This window comes from Neovison vison, chromosome 11 (assembly GCF_020171115.1).
Source record: "Neovison vison isolate M4711 chromosome 11, ASM_NN_V1, whole genome shotgun sequence".
Taxonomy (NCBI): Eukaryota; Metazoa; Chordata; class Mammalia; order Carnivora; family Mustelidae; genus Neogale; species Neogale vison.
This window is the reverse complement of record NC_058101.1, coordinates 125,175,003-125,200,855: the sequence shown is the minus strand read 5'-3', so window position 1 is coordinate 125,200,855 and position 25,853 is coordinate 125,175,003. Positions and strand designations below refer to the sequence as shown.

At 41.3% G+C, this 25,853-nt stretch overlaps 1 protein-coding gene across 6 annotated transcripts in view; it reads right to left on the bottom strand.

Moving 5' to 3' along the window:
• The window catches only part of LOC122889482 (probable RNA-binding protein 46), an 88,109-nt gene extending 62,613 nt beyond the window's left edge, over positions 1–25,496 (bottom strand). For 2 of the 6 annotated variants that reach the window (XM_044224655.1, XM_044224656.1), the window contains exons 1-2: positions 24,221–25,084; positions 9,861–9,993 (exon numbers count right to left, since the gene is read on the bottom strand). In XM_044224655.1, the coding sequence (XP_044080590.1) occupies positions 9,861–9,993; positions 24,221–24,760 (673 nt within the window). In that variant the 5' untranslated portion in view covers positions 24,761–25,084. Of the gene's footprint in view, positions 1–9,860; positions 9,994–18,760; positions 20,448–24,220; positions 25,085–25,479 lie in introns of those variants that run through there. The other 4 variants (XM_044224654.1, XM_044224652.1, XM_044224653.1 and 1 more) reach the window with 4 other exon arrangements.
• Between the last annotated feature and the right edge of the window lie 357 nt (positions 25,497–25,853).

The window sequence follows — 25,853 nt, the reverse complement described above, 5'->3', positions numbered from 1 at the left end:
ATCACCATGGAAGTCGGTTTCTTATTACAGAGTCTATGCTGTCAAATAAGGTTAACACAAGGTCAGCTAGAGTGTTACGTTGCACCTAGTAAAGATTTAATGCTAGATTTCTCTTTACAATAGAAATGTAACTCATTAATTCAGATCAGAAGAGGCGAAAGAGCTTTTATCTTAATTTAAGAAAAATTCAAATGTTTTGCTTCTCCAGACTGACAATAAGCATTTATTATTTTAATAACAGAAACGTGAGCATGAAATACTTACTGAAAGAATTCTTTTGAGGACAGATTAATGAATACATAAGAATGACTTATTTACCTTAGCGTATTTGCAAGTTAATGGGTATGCGTAAATGACTGCTTTAGAAGTATTTGGGATCTTTAAAATGATTGTCTCAAGTAATTTAAATATCCTCTCTTGTAATCTTGAATACACTACTAGTGTTCTTAAATTCATGCAGAATTAAGCCTTAACCCATCCTGTCAGTAGTGTCAAGGAATACAAAGTGTAGCTCTGAATTAATGAGGTTTTAGGTCTATTGGTACATAATTTAGCCTCATTTTATCTGCCTTTTGCAGCAACAAGGGAAAAAGCAAATTGAGTGTGTGACCAGTTATTAACTCCTAATGAGGTTGGCAACTTGTGCCTGGTGAAATTAAGAATAAAGGAAGTAGGCATTTAACATGATGGAGAAGAAAAGGATGTGTCTCTTTTATTTTTTTCCCTTTCCCAACTTCTACTCTATATTATTTTTTTGTTTGTAAGAATATTATATACTCAATATGTCTAACTTAACTAAGACCCATAGTCATCAAAATTTTTATTTTTCTTATGATCAAGGCAAGGACTCTAGATCTCTGTCAGCTCCCTCTTTTCTTTACCTGCTTCCCAGCTAAACCACACACACATGCTTTGTGGCTGCTACCTGGTTTTCACTTTGGATTATCAAACGTGTGCACACATGCACACATACACACATTTCTTTTCTTATAAATTATTTAATAAGTTATTTATTCACATTATTCCCCTATATCTTATGGTGACTGTTTAGATTAATTTCTTTTTTTTTTCCTTTGAGTGATTTCCTCCAATAGTCTTTTCAAAGTTGGCCTTTAAATACAATCTTTCTGAGCCTTGAATGCCTGACATCATTGTTCTTGCTTCATCATATTTAAATAATAGTCTTCCTGGAAATAAAATTTTACTTTCTCAGCTTTCTTATTTCAACACCTTGAAATAGTACTTTGTTTCCAGTGTTATTGTGGAGATGTCTGACATCAGTTAATCTTCTTCTTTTTGAAGGTGTTCTGTTCTTTCTGGAAGCGTTTATAATTTCTTTCTTTGGCCTTAAATTTTATCATAATGCATCTACATATAGTTTTTTTAAAACATATGGTTTAAAAAAAAAAAAAAAAACTGAGGGAGAGAGAGAGCACAAGCCAGGGAAGTGGCAGACAGGGAGAAGCAGGCTCTTTGCTGAGCAGGGAGCCTGATGCAGGGAGCTGAGCAGGGAACTCAATCCCAGGATCCTGAGCTGAAGGCAAATGCTTAACCAAGTGAGCCACCCAGATGCCCCTTTATGTATAATTTTTTTTCTCATCCATTTTGTTTAGCTCTCTATGAACTCCATCACTCAGATACAGTTCATCTTTCCTTCATTCTGGAATACTCACAGGCTTTTCTTCAAACATTTTCTTTTTTCCACCTAACTGTTTTTTCTCTTCAAGTATTCTTATTAATTGAATATGCTTCTCTCCTATACTTAAAATTTTTTTGTATGTCTTACCCCTTAATAATCATCATCATAATTTATACTTATGTAGCATCTTCTGTCCATTTTGCATAAGTTAATTCAATCTTCACTATAAATCCTATAGGGTAGGTCCTATTACTCTATCCATTTTACACATGAGAAAATGGTTATAATTAAGTAACTTGCTCAGGATCATTCAGCCAGTAAGTGGCAGAGGTGATATTTGAACCTGTGCATCTGGATGGAGAGTTCACATTTTTAAAATCACGATGCTGTAAGGCTTGTCTTTATTTATCCATAATGTTGTGGGTAGAGTTTTTGACCTGTTTTACCCAGCTTCTTATTAATTTATTGGTTATATACATTGTGCTACTTATCTCTCCTGTTGCGTTTTTATTTTAGATCATGTTTTTCATACTTAACTATTTTTCTAATTTTTTGTTTGTAAGTACTAGTTCTTGCTTCATGTTACAATTAGCCTCCTTTATTTCTTAGGGACTATGTATCATGCTTATTTTAAATTTGCATTCTAGTTCATCAATGTAACTTCATCCACTATGGCTTGTCCAGTTCTTTGGTTGCTGTTGTGATCTTTGGTTATCTAATGTTCCTTGTGAGCTCAAGGCCATACTGAGGCTCTTCATCAGTAATATGAACTGAGGCCCAGTCCTTTGCTGGGCAGCTTAGGGAGTTGGCAGCTGGCCAGAGACCAGAGAATCTTCTTAGATTTTGGTTATATACTCCCAGAGTAAAGGAGGAAGCAGGGAGAATTCCAGGACCTACTCTTTACCCCAGCGAGTACTACCCTGATAGGCCCCTCCCACTAGGTGCTGCCATCTTTCTGCATCCCAGTGACACAGTAGAGTTTCTATTCTTTCCAGTAGAATTTGAATGAATGAAATGATGTAACACTAACTCTTCCCAAAATTATTCCCATGTTCTCCCAGGAAGATAGGTAATCTTAGGTCACCGTTCTGTTATTAATTTTGGAAATGTTAGAAGCAGGATCTGGAAAATATCTTTTTCAAGGAAGATAATTTTGGTTTTCCCTTATTAAAAACTTCAGAGAAGAGGTTTAAGAGAATGTATTTAATAAAGTTTCACAGATGTTTTACACACCATGAAGCTGAAACATTTACTAGAATGAGAATTTACCAATTACAGCTAATGCTTACTGAGCACTTACTCTGTTTTGGCACGGTGCTCGGAACTTTAAATGTGTTATCTTACTTATTCTTTACTAGTTTGATGTAAAAGTACTATTTTTATCTCTGTTTTATCAGGGAAGAAAACCCAAGCTTGGGAAGTTTAGTTGTTCTTTTTTTTTATTTTTAAGTTTTATTTTTTTAAGTAATCTCTACACCCATGGGACACCTGGGTGGCTCAGTTGGTTAAGCCGCTGCCTTCAGCTCAGGTCATGATCCCAGCATCCTGGGATCGAGTCCCACATAGGGTTCTTTGCTCAGCAGGGAGCCTGCTTCTCCCTCTACATCTGCCTGCAACTCTGCTTGTGCTCACTCTCTCTCTCTCTCTCTCTCTCAGACAAATAAATAAATAAAATCTTAAAAAGAAAGAAAGAAAGAAAGAAATCTCTACATTCAAAATAGGGCTCAAACTCATTACCCTGAGATCAAGTCACACACTCCTCCCACTGAGCCAACGAGGGACACCCCCTCCCTTTTATTTATTTATTTATTTTTTAACTTCAGTGTTCCTGCTTTGTATAGGTAAGAATTTAGCAACCACTTTATCTTCAAGCATTGCCCTATGATAACAATTATGAAATCTCTGACACTCAGTAGCATATTCCAGTACTCACAGTGAAGAAAGAAAAGATAATTACTTGGATAAGTTGACAGATTCAGTGTCCTAGGGAATATGGAAATTCAAGCAAAGAGCTGGATTTTTTACACCCTTTTAGAAACATTGGATAATCAATGTCTTTTTTTTTTAATGGGGTTTCTTTTTAAAGATTTTATTTATTTATTTGACAGAGCGAGATCACAAGCAGGAAGAGAGAGAGGAGGAAGCAGGCTCCCTGCTGAGCAGAGAGCCCAATGGGGGGCCGATCCCAGGACCCTGAGATCATGACCTGAGCCGAAGGCAGCGGCTTAACCCACTGAGCCACCTCGCTTCGGCAGCACATATACTAAAATTGGATAATCAATGTCTTAAAGCAGGAGGTGGGTTATTTCCAAAAATCTTGGTGAGAATCCCGTAGATCATTAACATGCCTCATCCCTGATTCCCTGGCACCACAGTTCTAAATGAAAGACCTCTAACTTTTCATCCAGATAACTGGCATTTTTTTTTTAAAGATTTTATTTATTTGACAGAGAGAGAGCGAGAGCACAACAGTGGGAGCAGGAAAAGGAGAAGCAGCCTCCCCACTGAGCAGGGAGCCAGATGTAGGACTCAATCCCAGGACCCTAGGATCATGACCTGAGACAAAGGCAGATGCTTAATGACTGAGCCACTCAGATGTCCCAATAACTGGCATTTTTCATGAGGGTGATTATCACAGTTATTAGATAATATTGGAGGCCATTTAATGCCCAGGAACTTGGAAGTTTACTTTGTTCATAAAATGACATGTGTGTCCATATAAAGATATAGAGCATTAAAGCACTACAGTAAGCATTTAACTGCTTTGTGTTTAAAACTGGATTTACTCCCCACGGGGCTAGCATCACTGAGTGACTAAGTAGGATCACTGAGCTCTTGCTGTCCCCCAGTAGCAAGTTCTGGATGGGACTCCACACTGATAAACTTGTCACAGCAAAGCTCCTGCTCACTGTGTTGCTGTGAGGTAGTATAGTTAGGACTTTCAAAGCAGTAGAAAATGATTTACCTTCCAAGCGTTTTTAAAGGCTGTCCTTAGTAAAGAAACATTTTCTCTGGTAGCTAAAGGAAGAAAATTAAGGGGTGAAACAGAAAACAATATTCATTCTGTAGGCTTTGATGGACCATCTCCAGTATTTGTCAGAGTACTAAGCCCTGAACGATAAGAGCAATTCCTATGAATAACACCATTCCTATGTCTGGTTGGTTCAAGAGATAATTGTGAAACTACTTATGGACCTTGAATAGCATGGCAGTGACTCCTAAATTCAACTGTGTTTAAGAATTGTCTTGAGGGGTAGTCATTAAAAACGAAGATATCTAAGATCCCTGTCAAGATTTTGAATCAGTAAATTTAGCAATTGCAATTAGGTCAGCTGCATAGAACAGAACATTCTAAAATAATTCCAACTGCCTGAATACATTAACAGCTTATTTGCTCTGAAGGAACACAGAACAAATCTGATATAGTATCATCACAGGGACCCAAGGTTCTTTCTTCTTGCTTCAACATTTTAAATTGCTGGCTCCCATCCAGAGAGTTACCTCATGAGCCAGAACAGCTGATGGCACTTGAACCCTTATGTCCACTTCCAGGCTGTCAGTGAGAGAAATGGCAAAAGAGAAGGCACACTCCCTCCCCTTCAAGGTGCCTACCTGGAATTCCTCTACAACATGTCTGTCTTCATTAGATTGGTCAGAACACTGTCCATGGAAAAGACAGTCGGGAAATTTGGTTTGTCGATAGGTGTTTTGCTAGCCCCAACTAAATAAGGATCATATTACTAGAGAGGAGATAAACAGTGCTGATGTGATAGCCGACTAGGAATCCCAGCTCCGCTGTATGTGGAACGTTGTCCAGGAACCTGCAATTTTAACATATTTCCTGGGTGATTCTGATTCAAGTGGCCCGTGGAGTATGCATTGAAGAACAGTACTGTAGACAATCAGAAAAAGGGAAAAAGTAGAATGGGATGATATTAAGGTTTTGTTTTGGGGGGATTTTTTGGGATGATACTAAAGTTTTTGTTTGTTTGTTTGTTTGTTTTTAAAAGCACTCCATTTAACAGAGGTACACAGGCCTAATGAAATGTATACCTTGAAAAGAAAACTGACCTTTATTAAGAATGCTAGAAATGGGGTGTGAGTGTTAAATAAAATAATTTAGTTGGCTAAGTGTCATATTATTATGTATGCATTATTATTGCCAAGTATTTTGGAGAAACCCTGAATACACACACACGCACAACCCACTCCACCTCACTCACCCACCGCTCGGCCTCCTGCTGCCCCCATCCAGAAACTGAGCATAATCAAATCTTTCTCTCAGGTGGAATCTTGAATGCTGTAAAATCCAGTTTTCAATATGATTGCTGAGGACATCTGAATGGTTCTTTTAGCTTTCCTAGGTTCCGATTTTAGCATAAGAGGTGCCCATCGATGTCCCAAGCTGAAATTCACATTTCACAGCCTCTGTTTTCAGGCCACGCTTTCCTTTTCCCTCCTTCCTCCTTTCCCTGGCTCTTCCAAACTTTTTCTATTACCCAGATTCGACAGAAAAAGCTTTTCACTGACAGTAGCCCTTTCTCTTCATAAAAGAGCCAGTACCTCTTGTTGCTGGAAGCCTGGCCTCTGCTGGGATTTCCAAGAGGTCAGCAGCTGGGTCACATCATTGGAATGGGCAGACCAACTAAACAACCATCTGGGGACCTTGGGACCTAACCGCCCCACTGGCATAAGCCTCATGCAGTGCCCCAGAACCCCACCGGCCAGGCTCTGCTCCACAAAAGCACCTCAGCAGGAGACACAAACAGCTGCTTTGCTTTTTAGAGCTAAGTCTGAAGAGGAGAAGCTGAGCCCAGAAGAATCCCTTTGGTAAACATTAACAGAAAGAATTGGTGTGTAGTTTCCAGAAGGAACTGTAAGCCTAGAAGTAACTGCTTAGAGCATGGAAGAGGCAATACTGACTATAGCATCTTGGTTACCATGTATTTTTTTTTTTAAGATTTTATTTATTTATTTGACAGAGAGAAATCACAAGTAGATGGAGAGGCAGGCAGAGAGAGAGAAGGAAGCAGGTTCCCTGCTGAGCAGAGAGCCCGATGCGGGACTTGATCCCAGGACCCTGAGATCATGACCTGAGCCGAAGGCAGCGGCTTAACCCACTGAGCCACCCAGGCGCCCCTTGGTTACCATGTATTAAGCAGATTTATGGACCAAGCCCACAGCAAAGTTTGACATACTGTAACCTTCACCATAATCTTGGAAATAAGTAATGTCGTCTGTCCCCCATTTATGCTGGAGAACATTAAAAGCAGGATAGCTTGCCAAAGAACTCTCAGCTGGTCAGGAGCAAGACCCAAAGCCCAACCTTTCCATTGTACCACAGAGACTCCCTGACAAAGACTGAACACGATTGTTGAGGGGTAAAGGGAAATCACGGTGGGGAATCACAAAGAAATGTGAAAACATTTATGAAACAATAGAAAAAGGATTAAATGACACTAACATTTCCAGGATGAATCAATGCTCTTCCTATAAAATCTAGAAATGCAATTATTTTGACAATCTCCCATAGATTAGATGGTGGACAAACAGGAAGACTTGCAAGATGGAACAGGGTGTTTGGCAGAGAATCAGAGTCGTTGAGGGAGTGCGTCATGGAGGCAAGTCTGCAAGCCCGTGCCTAGTGCTGACAGGCGTGCCTGCTGGGGCTGTGAGGTGGGCAATGCGCCCACACCCTGGGAAGCGGCAGTGTTGTCAGAGCCAGGGGAGGAACACCTGAAACTGGTGCATGGCCAAAACTCTTTCTTGTACGTTAGCTATCGGGGCAACAGAAGAAATTGAGCAAAGTGACGAAAAGAAAGGCCATCTGCTCCTTAAACCCAGAAAAAGGGCTAAGAATGAAGATGTGAAACTATGACATGAGAGGAGCAAAGGACTAAAGAAATTTACAACACTCATGACATACTACATGTTGGCTAATTGAATTTAAGTTAAAAAAATAAAATTTAAAATGAAGGAAAAGAAATTGACAACAGTCAGGGATAAGTGCCACGTTCATTCCTGTAAAACCCAGCCTGAATAATATCACCATTAACACTGCCAGGCATGAGACTGGGGGAGGCTACACAGGGCCCTTGGCCTTCTGGTGGGAAGGAAGCCCTGGGGCCTCACTGTCCACATCCATAGCCCATAAAGCACCTTGCATGCAAGTACTCAATGTCTACTTGCTGAAAGGAAGAAAGTAAAGAGAGAAAACAGTCAAAGGGTGAGTGGCTAGTTAGATGTCTAAGTGAAAGTCTGCTATGGATCTAAAAGTGAGAGAATGTTCTTACTTTGGCTGAATGTCTATAGAAAAAAAAAAAGTGGGAGATACTGAAATTGTAGTCATTTTTAAGAATTTATTGAACACTATATCATACCCTCAGAAACACTTTAAGAGAACGTATAATTTAATGCAGGAGCCTAGGAAACCAGCTACCAACAAGGCAAATACATTGATTTCAAACCTGCGGCATCTGGTTATTTTGGGTCATCTCAGACCCTTGAACTTGGCCCCAAACCCCATTGGAGAATCACAAATAAAGGCAGCTGTTGGGCCCCGCAGCCACCAGTTCACTCCTGCACTCCAGGTGTAGTCTTTCTGTTTTTAACCCCTCACCCTGCTGCAAACTTTGGGTCTGGGTTTTAACAGGTACCTAGTGGGGGCACATGAGGCAGAGGCCTGTACTTATGAGACCAGGCCAATCTTGTGGCTTTCCAACAGGGGCCATCCCACATCGGGCTCCTTGCTTAGTGGAAGTGTGCTTCTCCCTCTGCCTGGTGCTCCCCCTGCTTGTGGGCTCACTCACTCGCTCTATCTCTCTCTCTGACAAACAAAATCTTAAAAATAAACAACAACAACAACAACAACAACAAACACGAAAAAAGCACCTGGGAGCTCTGGTCCCGGGACGTTCTTGCTTCCCACCTCACCTTACCTTCACTCTGTACACCCTAAGGATTTGGTTCACCTCGTTACCAATCTAAACAATCGGCTTTTAAAGAAAACAAAAACAAAGACCTGCATCTCCACCTACCTGTCACTCACTTTGCCTTCTGACACAATGTCCATCTCCTAAGCTCAAGGGCCTCACCCTTCCACCCATTGCCTCTGTCCTCTGCTTACCCGGTGGTGCTGTCAGCAAGGATTCTAGGGCCTGATCCATAAGAATAGAGACTAGAGGGAAAATGTTTTCAACTGTAGGAGGATATTTAATCCAGTCTGTTCTCAGAAAATTGCCGAGAGATTTCTGCTGAATCAACAATATTAGATATATTGTATGCGTAAATAACGTCCTTCAGTTTGTAACCTAGGTCTATCATTATTTGTGATTCTACCACTCACAATAAACTTTTGAGAAGGCTTTTCACCATGTCCCATAGGTGGAGAGCCAGGAAGGTTCATTTGCCACCCCCGTTTTTCAGCTTTTCAATATTCACCCGTTGAGTTGGGCTCTAATTTGGAATATGAAACACCTGGCCCAAATAATAAGTCCCAGATGAGTTCTGTGGTTTAGGGAACTGTGTGTGCCCCTGTGTGTTTACCAACAAACAGACAGACACACCTGTTGTTCTTACACAGGCCTTGGTTTTATCTCTGCATCTGTCTTGGCATTGCTTCACAGAAGGAAGCTGCCTTGTAAATAACTCACCATGGAATTTAGAGTGTTCACCACAGTGCCAGCTTAGAAACTCTGTATTGTCCACATCTGAAGGCTGCTGAGCAGGAGCAGTACCTGCAGTAATTGGAGCCACTTAGCATATCTAACAGAACTAAAACCAGGCATCAGCTGTGTTAGCCAAACTTTCCAATTCCAGGGACAGGGACCAACTGGCCTTTACATATCACTTTCTTGTGAGGACTTTCTTTCTTTCTTTTTTTTTTTAAAGATTTATTTGACAGAGAGGAACAGCAAGAGAGTGAACACAAGCAGGGGGACTGGGAGAGGGCAAAGCAGGCACCAAGCAGGGAGCCTGATGCGGGATTGGATCCCAAGACCATGACCCAAGTCAAAGGCAGACGCCCAATGACTGAGCCACCCAGGCACCCCTCTTGTGAGGATTTAAGATCTTCAGAGTGGTTACATCTTTTTGAACTTTAAGATTACAACCAAAAAGCCCAGGTAAGGACTAGGCAAGTAAAGGTGCCCCCTTCTTATGCCAAGCCCACTGGCTAGACACAGCAGTATGATCTCAGAAAGAAATTGATGTCCTCATTTACCTGGTTGCCCACAATGAGGGTGATGGGATATGATACAGAATTTAGGGTAAAAATACCAAGGCTTGAGTCCTGATACTACATCGCTGACTTCAGGGTCATGAACGTTGAATCCACTTAGCCTCAGTTTCCCAGACTGTAAAACAAGAATAACAATTTGGTGGTTAAAAAGGAAGTCATTTATTATTTGTAGGCCCAGTTTCTTCTTTATAGGGTAATTGTTATCAAATAAGCAAATGTGTGCGACAGCACTTTACAAAATAATTAATGAGAAAATGTCAGATATTTTCTAAAGCCACTTTCAACCAAAGATTGTTCTAAAACTGTGGTCACAACATGCCTTCTCACTAGAGACTCTTTTTTTTTTTTTTTAAGATTTTATTTATTTATTTGACAGAGATCACAAGTAGGCAGACAGGCAGGCAGAGAGAGAAAGGAGGAAGCAGGCTCTCCACTGAGCAGAGAGCCCGATGCGGGGCTCAATCCCAGGACCCCAGGATCATGACCTGAGCCGAAGGCAGAGGCTTTAACCCACTGAGCCACCCAGGCGCCCCTCTGCCTTCTCACTAGAGAGTGAAAACTTTCATCTCCCACCCCTCTAGTCCCTTTACCAAGGTCGGTGACCCCTATATAGTGGACACTCAATATAGGTGAGCTGAATGGGAGGAATGCAGCAGAATCTGAATTCTCCCCCATGGGAATGAGTTAGCTGCACTGCCAAAAAGTAGTTGGTATCCTAAGCCTGTAAGGACAAATGTGGAGTTGTTGATCAGGAAGCCCCCCAGATTCTGGGTACCTAGGAGAGACCTCCCTCACCCCGCCAAGTCTCCCTCCTACCAGGAAACAAATGTGTACTTGGGAGCACATCCTAACACGATGACTTCGGAGTCCATGTCCTGAGGTTCAGAGTTAGTCACTATCACCGCAAGACAACTGCCACATGGAGGCAATCTGAGGGCAAATCAGTTTGCTACAGATGTCATGACATCCCTTCATTCCAACATACTTCTTAAATAAATCTTGGAAACTTTCACGTTCTAGGCTCTCGAGGAGAGTCCGTTCCACGTGTCACCATCAGGTCACCTTGCGTTGCAAAGTCTGCATGAGCAGGTGAAGCCACCAAGAGCTGCAGCACCTGAGTCTGGACGTGATGTAAAGATGAACACCTGGTTGCCTTTTACATAGCAAAAAATAAAGGTGAAGTTCCAAGAAAGAGAATGGACTCATACGTCCCTAAGTAAAAAAATTAATAATAAATAATAAAATAATAATAACAGATAAAAAGGAGACTAGCAAATTTACAAATTATATTTAATCATACTTAATGACACTGCAAGGGGGTAAACTCAAATGCTTACTCGGAGGCAACCAAGATGACGACTCCTTCAGTTCATGCCCGTTCAAGCCACATAGGCCTCTCACACAGTGACTTAAATTCCTGCTTCCTTATAAGAAGTCAAAGACTACAGCTCATCAATCCCACCCATTCTCATTTTTGTGCAAACCAATGGTGGACTTACGTTGGGGGGTGGGGGATCAGTTTGAGGCCTGGAAGGAAAACCAAGGAAACGGCCATTTTGGGAGAATCACGGCTCTGATCAAGTCTTCTTGTTGGTGTCTTCACCTATTGCTGAGGTGTGTAGAAAATAAATGCAAAAAGTGTCTTTTCTCCTTTGAGAAAAGATATCCATAGCACTTGGTCTCTGGGTGGTCAGGGGAATGAACACCAGCAAAACAGAGAAATCTGAGCTATGGAAGGAGGGGTGCCAGTCCCCACAGCAGCCACAAAGAGAAATGCGGATGCAGTAGCCCCTTACCTCCTGAGGAGCTAGTCCCTCAGACTGCTGTGTTGCTCTAAAGCCGTTTCCTTCATTCTCTTTTATTTTCAGATGTTATTGTCACTTAAAGTCCATTTCCAGGAAAAATTAGATGTAGGGAGAAAAGGAGAGAACTGACCACTGTTGACAGTCGCCGACTGTCCTTTGTCTGTGACTTGCCAGAGATGAGGTGGAGGGAGATGTGTGTGCAGGAGTGGAGTGTGGAGCTGAGTTGGGGAATCTCAAAGAGGAAATAAATGTTGGTGTAGCTTCAGCATGTAGCAATTGCTACATTCTGGGTTTCCACTCAGCAGTGAGGCACCTGGTCAGACCAGGTGTCTGGACCAACATGGTTCTTCGGGGTGGGGGGGAGGGCACCTGGGGCTCACTCTGTTAAATGGCTGCCTTTGGCTCAGGTCATGGTCCTGGGGTCCTGGGATCAAGTCCCATGTTATAGGGCTCCCTGCTCAGTGGTGAATCACTTCTTCCTCTGCCCCTCAGCCTCCCTTGTTCTCTCTCTCTCTGTAGGGGAAAAAAAAAAAAAAAAAGCTCTGGTTCTTCTGCTTGAGCAGATCCTTAGGGGGCAGCTGCAGGCTAAGCCAGGCTTAGCAGACAAGAGCTGTTTATCTGATAAATTTTGGAGTTTCAGCTCATTGATTTACTCAGGATAAACAAGAAGATTTACTTAGGAACACTAACACATTCTTCTTCAAAGAATAAGCGATTCAGCCGAATAGCAGATAAAATGATCTCAAAATTCTACATGCATTGAGATCAATATAGAACTAATGGATAAGAAACCATTATTTTGGATAATATCCATTGAACAGGTTAGCGGTTTGGATTGGTTTAATCTTGTGTTATGATTTTTATGATTTTTTAAAAAGATTTTATTGATTTATTTGATAGACAGAGAGAGACAGCAAGAGAGGGAACACAGCAGGGGCAGTGAAGAGGGAGAATCAGGCTTCCTACTGAGCCAGGAGCCCAATGCTGGGCTTGATTCGGGGCTTGATCCCAGGACTCTGGGCTCCTGACCTGAGCTGAAGGCAGATGCTTAACAACCGAGCTACCCAGATGCCCATGACCATTTTAATCTGTAGAGAATCTGAAGTATAACTTATGAGGTTATCATGCCCCCCCCAGTTCCAATAGCATTTGAATCTGAGTCTTGCACTGTGTCTTGATCTCTCCATCGTTCTGCGAAAAAGAAGAAATGGTAATGGACTCCCCTCAACAGGGTGTTTGAACAAGAGCTCAAGACTCTAGAGATCTGGCAGTATGGTTTTTGTTTCTACTCCTTCCCATTCCCCCTACCCCCTCACCAGAATTTACATCTGAATATGTGTTCTTTTCAAGGAAGACAATAGAAATGGGAATGTTCATTGATTTTACTTAACTCTCTGATAGTCATGGCTGCTCTGAAAGAAAAGTGCAATTCTGATAATATCCCCAAAAGTTATTTCCCTCAGAAAATAACTATGAAAATTAACTTGAGTTATGCTTCTTAAATGAGGCATAAAGCAGTTCACAGTATGTTCCCAGTATGTTCCCTTCCAAAGAATGCTGAAGAGGAAACAGAGATGTCGGATATTATGCGGGTTTTCTGTCTTTGGGCTTTGTTTACTTCCTTTTCCCACCAAACTATGACAAAAGGAAGCTTACACTCACTTTCCGTTTACATTTCAACCCATAATCTGCCTTCTCCCTTAAACTCCCTAACATCCCCATACCTAACATTGTGGATTCATTAAGGCCACTCAATCTCCTCATTTGTCAAATCCACTGTGAACAGCCACCAGACCCCAGCTCTCTTCTGTATCTCCATGCTATTCAGATTCTTAGCTTCTAAAACTTACTCCCTCCTGGCCTTCTCACAGTCTCTCCTTGTTCTACTCTAACCTTTGTGCCATTATTCCTCAGTCTTCTAGAACTGTTACTGCTCTTTCTTCTTCCCTCTTATTTTTTTGTGACCTTACTCTTACCTCCTTCCACTTTTTAAAATTCTGCATAGACTCCCCTGGAGGGTCCAATTCATATCCTTGGCTTCACCCACCACCATTATGACTCCTAAATATATCCCCATTCCTGAGCTCTGTCTTGAGCATGAGACTCCAATTTCCAGTTGTCTACAGTGCATTTCCACCCATGAGACCAAAGCCTTCTCAAACTTATATATCCCAGACCAGACTCATTCTATTTCTCCCTACTTCTGCCCAAATTAGCCGGTATGTCACATACAACAGGTACGGTTATCTTGGTGCCGAATCATAGCCTGTCATGCCTCAGACGCATTTCTTGTCATTCTTGGCAGGCTCTTCTGTAACCTGGTTTTTGGCTTAGTTGGCCAATGTGAAGCCCTCAAGGGAGACTGGAGGGTGAGATAGAGGGGAAACCAGGGAATTACACACATCTACATGCTCATTCCACCTGACAATACTTAGAATGGTTTCTGTTTTCTTCATTGGGCCCAAATGAAACCTCCTCCTTCTCACCCCTCAAATCGATCATTCTCTCTCCTCCCTCCTCATTCCATCCTACTGAGTTACTATTGGTCTTCATCATTTCTCTCCTACATTTTGGTGATAGAATTTATGTCCCTTAAGTTACATCTCCTCACCTAATCCATTCTCTACACACTTGCAGAGTGAGTTGTGACGATAATGAGATGTTACTCTCTTCTTGAAAACTAAAACTGATTGCTATCTTCAAAGGAAAATCGATCATAAGTAGCCTTTTTAGAATAGATTGCCATACCTTGGAGCATGTCATTGTGCAACTTGGCAACAACTGGCCCAAGGATGTCACGTGAAGGGAACAGACCTAACAGATATGGAAAGAACAACTGGCCATGAGGTAGCCTCGAAGAGCGCTTTGCTCATGACCACCAATATTGCATAATGACTGGTCAGCTTAATTAGATCCTTTGGAAATTTTAAATGAGAGACAGAGGCCCAGAGAGTGGAGAGGTAGAAGAAACCCAAAATCAAGGAGTAGAAATCTGTGAGGCAGCAGAAACGATGATACTCCGAGGGTCAGGAACAGTAGGTGGGTAGCAATAAGAGTAGCAGTTACAAGCTCAGTGGAATGTGGAATGAAGTATCTGGGACAGAATCTAGACTCAAGAGGAGGATGGCGCCAGGGTTGTTGTTGGATCATGGGAGCAGGTGTGAGCGGATTGGGGAGATGTGACCATTCATCCTTTGATTCATATAGCTCCCATTTCTCCTTAAATAAATTAAATAAATTTCGGTCCATAAACTTTACATTTCTTTTCCTAACAACCATATCCCATCCATATCCCTCCCATTTCTCCTTAAATAAATTTCCGCCCATAAACTTTACATTTCTTTTCCTAATAACCACATCTCCATCCGATCATGTGTTTGACAAAACAGGAAGCTCATAAGGCTCACCTGAGGCATTTGGAAAGTTTAGGAAATGCTTTCTTTCCACTTCAGACTTCCACAGTGTCAAGTTCTCCATGATCTTGCCTCTTTTTCTTTTCTTTTTTTTTTTTTTTTTAAAGATTTTATTTATTTATTTGTCAGAGAGAGTGAGCGAGAACGAGCACAGGCAGACAGAGTGGAAGGCAGAGTCAGAGGGAGAAGCAGGCTCCCTGCAGAGCAAGGAGCCCGATTCAGGACTCGATCCCAGGACGCTGGGATCATGACCTGAGCCGAAGGCAGCTGCTTAACCAACTGAGCCACCCAGGCGTCCCGCCTCTTTTTCTTTAACAGCACCTGAGTCTAGAGTTGTCCTCCTCAAAGGAATGGTCGAAGAGTATGGATACATTGCTCTCCGACAACAATATAAACACAGGTAATTGTTCTTTGGGACTAGCAATAATCCAACTGTGCTTTGTTTTCTCATGACTCCGTGCCTTTCCATGTACTTCTCCAGGTGCCTGTAATGGCCTGGAGAAAGGAGATCTCTCTCTTTCACTTAGAATGCTTGTACTCTTTACAACTCAATGAAGATATTGAAAACTTGTTTCACCATCTCTCTCCTTTACTTGCCCCCAGCAGACAGGTATAAGTTTTGCCTCTGCCCTTCTGATACTTGCACAAACTTATTGTTTTGAAATCTGTTTCCTTGCCAATCTTTCTCTTGAGACTGAGCAACTATAGGACTAAGATTCCAACTAGTTCATTCTTTTGTGGCCCTGCTTGGAGTAGACAAAAGGTCTGCAAGAAATTAATACATTCATTGGATGAAAGCTTGTCTAATTTATAGGAGACCTCAGGAATCCAAGGTCATATAGAGGAAAGAAAGCTGGAGTCAAATTATGGATCTGCCTCTGGTTATTTGTGTAATCGCAAAGTATTTCAACTTCTGTGCCTGATTTTCCATGTCTGAAATGTGGTTAGATGTTTAAGGGTTTGGCTCAGCAACCACTGTGGTTCTTTACAATACGGTAAATGTATCTCAAGACCGATCCTGGGATTTCGTCTTACTCACACTCCTGCTCCACTCAGCCAGAGAAAAATGGCAGCCACACTGGCAGGGTTAAATATCTGGTGACTGAGTTCATGTGCGTGGCTCTTTGTTCTGTTGCTGCTTGGCTTTGTGGAATGGAGAGAATTGTTATTTAATATACACAGAAACTTTTTCTACATAATCAAGGTCGGTTTCCCAATGTGGATAACATAAATCATATCAATCTGGAAGCAGATCCCCATAGTTATAATTTCAAATATGTAAAGCCAATTATGTTCAGTAAAGGAAGCCTTGAAAGACAAAATTCTCAGGCTACCATGCTCAGAAAAACATTTATGTGTATCAAATTCAAAGACAAGAGAGAACAGCATATAAAATTGATTTTATTTCATACACATATAAACCAAATATAAAACTAGTTGAGCTAACAGATCTAGGTTAGATAAAATTCTCTAAACAGATTAGATAAAACACAATATTGGCAATTATCATTTCTTATATGCTTCTCATCTATCACAAAACTTTGCCATTGGCATAATTGTGTTATCACTGGAAAACTCCTTTATTTTATATTTGACAGCCGTAGTATGAAATAGAAATGGAAAAATAAGAAATATATCTCTATTCTGAAAAAAAAATTAAACAACAAATCTGCACTTCTTTGCTTGTCCTTGCAAAGACACAGAACTAGCAGAATAAAGTTCTGAAATATCCAAAATACATACAGTTACCACATGAAGTTCTATTTCAGGAACAGATTTTTTAGCAGGAAGGGATGGATGACTCCTCCCTGACACTCCACAAACAGTTACTCATGAGTCAAATAGAAGGATTTGGCTCCTCTGCTGACAGTTTCTTGACATGTTTGCTCCCCACCCTCACAATTACAGGCCCTGATTTGAGAGATTAGGGACCATAACTAGTCTCCTAAGAGAGCCCTTTGTCCTGTCTTGCCCCATGCTCCCTCCTTCCTCTATACTTTTGGGAGTTACCTTGCTGAACTCAAACCTCCACTGCCTGTTCATAAAATCCAAACTTCTTGGTCTGCACAAAACTTGTACCCACCTAATCTTTGATCTGTTTTTCCAACACCTCTCCTCATCAGCCTTGCTCTACGCTAGCCTGTGAACCACGTGCCTATGCCTGACTGCCCCATGCAATTCTATGCTTCAGTCAATGACCAGTTGAGTGCCTCCCACTTGGGTGCTAGGCAAGGAATGGGTAGTTTTCCTGCATTCGCTCATACTGTTCCTGATACGTAGAATGTCCTACCCAAATCTCTTCCCTTGGAAAACATCCCATTCCCAAGTCCCAGTACACATCCCTATAATTTTGGCCCTATTGGTTAAAACTAACCAGGTCATTTTCTGTGCTTTAAACCAGCTCTATTGCAGTCTTACTGCTTCTGTGTCAATGAGGCCCTAAACTTTGAGGTCCACGTCTGCTTCTTTTCATTCCTATTACCTGCCAAGTACTGGAGACATTATTTCATCTTAGCCCCAGCTAGTTCTTTGGCCTTCATCTACACATGGCAACAAAACAAGCACCAAAAAGCTGCCTTAGACACTATTTACCATTTCACAAGTTAGAAGGGAAATTTATAACTGTAAGGGATTTGCAGAATCCTAAGGATGAATCTTAAGTAATGAAGCCCAGAGACATTCATCAGAGACACAGGAATGGCTCAGTTTCTTCCACAACCACAAATCAGGGATCTGTGCTGCTTCTACCTTGTTAAGCAACTCATCAAACTGAGCACAACAAAACTTTCCTCTGTCCTAAATTCAACAGATTCTAGTGTTGTGGAGTACTGGATTAACGCTTCTTTCCAGTTTCCTCTTCCTGTAAATAGCAGAACACATCAGTGTGATAAAATCACCTCATACTACTTCTCAGCCTAATGCTAGCATTGCCTACTTCTGATTTCTCTGAACTTTGGGGAGATTTAAATGCTTCTTCCCCTGTATTCCCAGAGCACTGTATATACTCTGATACGGGTAGTTCAAAAGTAATATTAATTCTAGACCCTGAAATTACAACAGGTCAGTGCCTGGCACTCAAATGAATGAGGAACTGGATCTTACTTTAAGCATATGAAGTAAGACTAATTATGTTAATTCTAACCTTAATACTTCCCTTAGCATTTAATAAGGGATTATTATCTGTGAACACAGATTTAACATCAGGCAGTGGGTTTTGCTACCTGACATACTGAAGTCTGCAAAAAAGCAGGACACCATATGTTTAAAAAATTTTAACATTTAACATTATTTAGCAGGACACTGTATGTTTAAAAAAACAATTTATTTAAACAGTTGCTACAAAGGTAATATACAGTCAGGGAAAAACCACTAATACAAGGGAGTTCTCATAGTGGTTGCTTTCATGTACACATACTTAAGATAAATTTAAGTGGTTGGAATAGGCCCAGATAACCTTTATTCTGTGGTGTTGCCATTTCGTGTTTTGACTATTTAAAACATTTTAAGTGATTAAACACAAAGTTTAATTATTATTTTTTTTAATTATTTATTTGACAGAGAGAGAGATCACAAGTAGGCAGAGAGGCAGGCAGAGAGAGAGGGGGAAGCAGGCTCCCCGCCGAGCAGAGAGCCTGAGGCGGGACTCAATCCCAGGACCCTGAGATCATGACCTGAGCCGGAGGCAGAGGCTTAACCCACTGAGCCACCCAGGTGCCCCAAAGTTTAATTATTATTAAACTCCAACTGAATTTGTTGCAAATTAGTGGTAGTAAAACAACAGTTACACTAAAATCTGCTCTTAAATTTGTTCTGATTAGATCACTGAGTAACTGACTCAACTTCCCCATATCACTCATAATGTGACTCATTATCTTGTGATTCTTGATAGCTTATAAAGCAATTTTAATACTTGAAATGCAAGTCTAGCTTGTGGCCTAGTTTTTATAATTTGGTAATTCTACAAAGTATTTGAATGCTGGCTTTAACAGTGCTACATCTCAACCGTGATATTAAGACAGCCTCAGTGTAATCGATTTACACACCTGGTGGCACTAAGACACTCAGAAATTACTTCTAACAGTAATTTCCTTGGGGCATCCTTCTTTAAAGGATGGAAACTACACTTTGCAATGAAATGAATAAATCTGTTAGAAGACAAATCTGAGGACTTTTAAAAATTATACAGTACATTAGTAAGTGCTTTAAAAGGTAAACCATCCAATGACATATATGAAAGTTATACTGTGGATGCAAGGTCATAAGAAAACAGACTAAACTTGTTTTTACATCACTTCTACAAATGCTCTCTGGTAACCACACTGTATTATTAAGCAATCAAGAATGTTTGTCTCTCATCAGTCTGGGTATATGTGTACATTTGCATATTTAATTGGCACATACACTCTCTAAGTATCCAAATTACTTCAATCCTATATCTTTTTACCTCTCAGAGTGCTTTAATATCACCACAGTGACACATAAAAGGAAAAAAAAATAACAAATGCCAAGTTTCTGGGTAAGTAAATCCAAATCAAATTGTTCAACTGATGCTATACTAGCTTATTTCTGCAGGAAAACATAGGTTTCTATAGTTCTAGTAAGTTACTTTATCATTAAACTCCAACTTTACCAACATGGTTTCAAGTAATAAAAATACTTTTGACTTACTGGGAATTATATATAATGCATGAAAAAAAAAGATTATGTTTTTTTATTTTTTGTTTTTTGTTTTTTTACCATCACCAAACATGTTTTCATCTGAACAAGGGAAATTCTTTTAGTTTAATGTAAGGTTTTCGATGAAACAGAATAAATTTACAATGAAGTTAGTGGGCTCATTCAGTAAGTCTTCTAATCTTCAAATTCAGGCCTAATGGAGAACCATGATTACAGGAGAAAAAATAATCTCCTGTGGCCATCATCTTACTGGCTGGTTCCCTTGGAAGGATGACTTCTATCACAAGTTGCCATGTTTCCAAGATCTGCACAGGGCTTTAAAATGGAACTGCCTGAAGATTGAGAAAGCCTTTGTTCTTGGGCTTACACAGTAAGCACTTTGCATGATTCTTAGTCACATTTTTATCCAGAACACAGTGTTACAGGTCACATTTTTCTAGACGATGCATATACTGACTTGTGCTCTATAAATATAAACATATTTACACACAGAATACACACACTGACACGGGGATATGAAGTTAGCCAGCCATCCATAAGAAGAATGGGATAAAAATTGCAGGAAGGGTAGTATACGACGCCAAGCCCAGACAGAATATAGATGCCAATCCCAAGACCGCCGAAGCGAGAACACTTCTCTGATCACGGATAATTATCTTCACATTCTCACAGAACTAGAAAATAAAATTTAAGAATATTAGAAAAGTGGCTGAACCTAAGAAGAATCACCTATACCAAATAGTAAAGCATAATTTTTTCACCTATTTTTCTGTCTAACAGAAAAACTAGAATTTCTCTTAATGACTTTGGAAAGAATTTAAGATGTGAGTAGTTCAGTTTCTTGATTCCACATCCCATAAGTGACTGAAATGATGCTTCAGGCAACGAGGTTCATAATGACAATTTCTAAATACAGAATTTTTATAGAAAACTACAGTAACCATATAAAAGTTATTTGGGATTAAAGATTAAAATTTTAAATTGCCTTTCAATAACAATAACATATTCTAAAATTACATAAGCATAGGAATCTCTAATCTTGAGTGATAAAATTTAGCTTATTATTATTGGTGAATTCAATTCTTACAACTCACATTTGAAAATTTGATGATACCAGTGAAAATGTTCGTCATAAATCTCAAAATCTAAAGGCATAGAAAATCTAATTTTTTTGGTCATATCCCATTCCCTGAGTAAATTAAATTCAATCAATTATGTGACATAAAATTGGCTGCTGGAGATAAATAAATGCCTCTGAGGAAACCATTCTTCTAATATGTGAAATTGTTTTTCTTTAAAAATTTGATGCACTCAGAAGAGATGGCTTATGTTTGAGTCCTGGCTCAACTCTTGTTAGCTCCAGTAAATCTCATGTAAATCATTTAACTTGTCCAGACTACCCTCTTCTCCTCCATGGGAATAAGGAGGTTGTTGTGAGGATCAAATGAGATCTTTAATGCAAAAGTACTCTGTATTCTTCTACATGCTGCATAAATGTAAGGCATTATGGTGATTATTATTACTGCTACATCTGTTGACAATTATCTCTACCTAATCACTGTCTGGGCAAAATTTATCAATGAACTGCTTTTATGTGTGACTTTCACTACTCATACTAGTTTTAAGCTCCTTTTCTAGACATGACATTGTATATGCTTTGAGGGTGTCCTATACAGTCCTGGACAGCTAGGTTTCTAAGTTCTTAATGGACAGAGTATACAAGCCCAATATATTTTAATGTGCTACCTTGATTGTAAGGTTGCCTCTATCCATACTTTTTATACAAATACAAATACGAAACTTCCTGTTAGTTATCCAGATGCTGTTTTTCTTACATGTCAAACAGATGGTTTGTCTCTTTCTGCTGAACAAAAACACTGACCCCAAATATACAATCTTAAAGTGGTGAGGATCAAACTAAATGAAGTTTTCAGGACAATGGGAAAAGTGCTTGGCAAATAATGGGAAGATATGCATTTAGGTAAATGAGTAAGCTGTCTCCATACAGTTATGTCCTTTTGTCTTTTTCCCCAGTAATTGTTAATTAAGGAAAACAGGGAATCATTGTGGACTCCTTTCCCCAAAAGCAGATTTTTCTCAAGGAGTGCCTTATTTCTATGTCCTGTTTCTTGATCACTTGGCCATTAGCTCAGAATGCCTCTCTAGTCTAGTGGTGCTCAACAGGAGGAAATGTCCTGCATTGCTAGAAGGTGTGAAGAAGCCTGTAGGGGCATTTTCTGAGCACTGAAACCCCCAAAATTAAAAGGGGTATTTGCATTAATTTTTTAACAATGAAAAGCATTACCAGCAATTAAAAAGAAAAAGAAGAAGAAGAAGAGTTGAAAAAGCATAAAGCATAGCAATAGTAACTAAAGGGCTTAATAGTTTCCAAAACACTGAAATTGTTAATAGTAATATAAAACTCCCTTAATTTTATGATTTCTACACTTGTTTAAAGAGCTTCACGCTACAAAAAAGCAAAATGTTTTTTTCCAATTTATTTCCCAATTAGTTGCAGTGCTTTCATGAGGGAAAGTGCTCTTCAGAGTGTTTATAAACTCACATTTAACTAAGAGACAACTTGCAACTCTCAGTGTTATGCTTACAGTTGTCTACATAGACGGAGAACCCAGCAATCAGACCCTGCATCAAGTAATCCCTTACATCTCTGAAAAGAAGAAACCAGTCCTCCTTCAGTATTAATGACCTACTTCTCTCAAGGCATGTTCAAAAAAACAGTTCTTAGAATTGGAAAATTTGGGATGGGATTTTTTTTTTTTCCCCAGGAAATCTACTCTGGCCAAATTGTTTGTTACACCATTCAAAGTGGAGACAAAAACTCAGTTTCACAAGAGGTGCTATGCAGCAACAGCAATTAAAACACTTCTTTACTTCTGTAAAACCTTACAAAGTTTCCAAAGATGAAAAACTACTCCAGCTAGTTATTTATGCAGACTAAATATTTTACTACCTCAAAAAAAGCATTTTTTTTTTTTTTTGGTCAAAATATAGAATACAGTGCTATATGTGTTCCATGAAAGGGTAACTCCTAATTACTGGATAGAAATACTGTTTTTCCTTAGAGAAATAATTTGCTTGGTTCCTAAGTAAATCTGGCGTATTTCCTCTTGTACACTTTTGGAGCCAGTGTTTGCAAATGTAGAGAAGTTCATTTCTAATCAGGCCTGGACTGGGGCTGTGATTCTTAAATCATTGCACACTGCTCTAACTATATTTTTATTTTACTTAGTGAAGAATTCCTAGCTTGAGTCTGGTGTAGCTCCATAAATAATCTATCAGGAGTTTTACAGACCAAAGTATAAAAAGCATAGAATTTGTATGTTCTGCCACAGATGAAAGAAAGATTTTTCCATATGGTCAAAAAATTCATCAAGATGTGGAGCAATACAAAATCAGTTGCATGGACTCATTCTTTTGGTCCACAAAGTATCTAAACATGAAGGCTAAAATGTGAAGCTCATTAGGTGATGGCCCAGGTTTCACTTAAGAGTGAACTTTAACAATAACCTCTTTAACAACTACAGCAAAGACTGAGAAAGCATCTAATTGCAAAAGCAGTTGCAGGCTTAGAAAGTCTACTATCTTTAAGTTAAGAGGTTTCAAAAGGAAATAAAAAATCCATCTCCTCCACCCCTTTGGATTTGTGAGTAATTTAATCATCGTCAATGCTAATACTGGTTTTATTTTTAAGTGCCCATAAAAATTACAACATTGAATGGACCTTCTTGAAAACCAATTGTTTTGATCTTTGAGGAATCCATAAACAATCCCACCTTTGGAGCTCAGGGTTGAAGGATGCCTAACAATGAGGAAGTCTAGATGAGGATTAAAGCCTTCAAGGAAAAGAATTCAGAATACCAAGGAAATAAATTCTCTGAAGCCAGACACAAGAATAAGGGATCTACCAGGGAGGTCTTCCTACTGGGAATTATGATAGTTTATATTAAGCAAAGGGAATTCACTGTGCAGCTTACAGACGGAGAAACCTGCATGTTTCCTTAATTTTAAAGGCACAACAATTTGTACACAGGGTTATAGATAAAATACAAACAATGAACGCCTTTCTTCGATTGCAATTCTTGGGAAAATTTGCAAGCACACAACAACAGATTTTCTCTCAACCCCCCCATTTCCACCTGCCCTTTTGTCATTTCGACCACGCTGGGTGGACACCCTGAGGACCTCTGCAACAATAACTGCGTAGATTTGGAATCGCTGGCAGCGGGACCGTATTTCCACACTTTTTAACAGCTCATTTTGAGGTTACCTTGCAAGGGACAACGCTATTTATTTACTTGGCCTCCTTCAGGAACACCAGAGACCGTTACTCATTCTAGAACTCAATCCCTGATCCCAGAGCCAAGAAAAAAAAGTTAGAGATGGAAAAGGGGTCCCTACCGAACCCACGGGCGAGTCACACGTGTACCTTGTCCGCCTGGGGGCTGATCGGGGTGCCGAATCTGCAGTAGGTTACGAAGTGCTCACAGTTGTTCCAAAGTAGGCTGTAGGGAGTCATGCCCAGCAGCTTCTCGGCCCTCTGCGCCACCTCTTCGTTGAGCAGCGCCTTCTTCTTGAGGGACTTGTCCAGGTGATTGACTAGGATGTCGGCTCCGTAGGCGAAGTCCTCCACTGTGTCCACGCGGATGCTGGCTACTCTGCCAATGACGCCCAGGATGAGACGCTTATTGGAGACCACCTTCTGCGTGCGCCCCTTGTCGCTGGTCAGGGCCAAAAGGATGTCGGGCATCATGTGGGCAACACGGTTGTCGCCCAGGTAGATGCCGTAGTGGGTCAGGTGGGTCCGGGGCACTTCCAGCACGTCGCCGCGGAGGAAAGAGCTGATCTCATAGAAATTATTCCTCGCCTTGTCTTCGGCCGGGGTGCCCGAACTGAAGAGCTTAAAGTTGGAGATGAGGAGCAGCTTCTCCAGCAATTGGGACAGCGCCTCCAGCATCGGGTTCTTCATCCTGCAGGGGAAAGGCAGCGTTGGGGCGGGGGGGACCGCAGCCGGTCGCGCACGGGCCGGGGTAGGTGAGCTCACCTGCAGGCCAGCGGCCCAGTGCGCGGAGGACTGCAGCTGCCTTGAAGGGGGAGCGAAAAGGAAAGGAGAGAATCCTGGAGACTGGCTTGGCCGCCCCGCCCTGGGGACTGAGAAGAATGAGGACCTGATCGCGGCAGACCGCGGGGACAGTGGGACCGGCGCTGAGAGCAACAATCCACGAAACCCACCTGGGGGCCGTGCCGGGGCGCAGGGCCGCGCGCGGAGCTCTGGGCTGAAGCCTTCTCTGAGGCCTTTTATCCCAGTCAAGGGGGCGGGGCCGAAGGCCGTCACAGACCCTACGACAGCGCTGATTGGGCCCAGGCTACCAGCGCAGCTCGCCGCGAGGGGCGCGCGGGTTCTTTGGAAGGGGGCTGGCGGGCCCCCTGGGTGCGGTGTTCTTCCTGGAGACCCGATTCCAGATGCAGGTTCCCCCTTAGCACTCGCGACCCAACCTCTTGCATTCTCTAATTGGTCGTTTAGAGCAGTGGCGGAGGCACTGCAGGGCAAAAGTTTCTGCACCTGTCTGAACTGGGCGCATGCTGGGCACTTCGAGAAAGTTTTCGGTGGAAAAGTCCCCTCTGGCGAGATTTCTGAGCCGAACCACCTCCCTCTAAAGGGTTGGATACCCAGAGACCTCGGCTTACTAAAGTGTTTGCATTTCCTCTGCGAAGGGTGCGCCTCTCCAAAGCATGCGGATTCCTTCCTAAATTCCCCCGGAGACCTAGTCCCATGCGCCGCGGGTCTTCGTCCTCCCTTTTACATGCCCGAATCCTTTTTGCTCTCAGCTGGCGCGCGGGTCGCCTAGAGACCCGCGAGTCCAGGTCCCGCGCTCTGGCGATTGGAACCCAAGGCGCCTCTGTGCTCGGACGCACCAGTGACCGTTGAGCGTGCGGCTCTCAACGGTCAGCAGAAAAACGGCGAAGCCCCCAACGACCGCCTGGAAAGCCAGATTCATATCAAGTTTATTCCTCCGACTTCAGGGTCAAATGGACCCTGTGTGGTTTCACCCAACAAGACC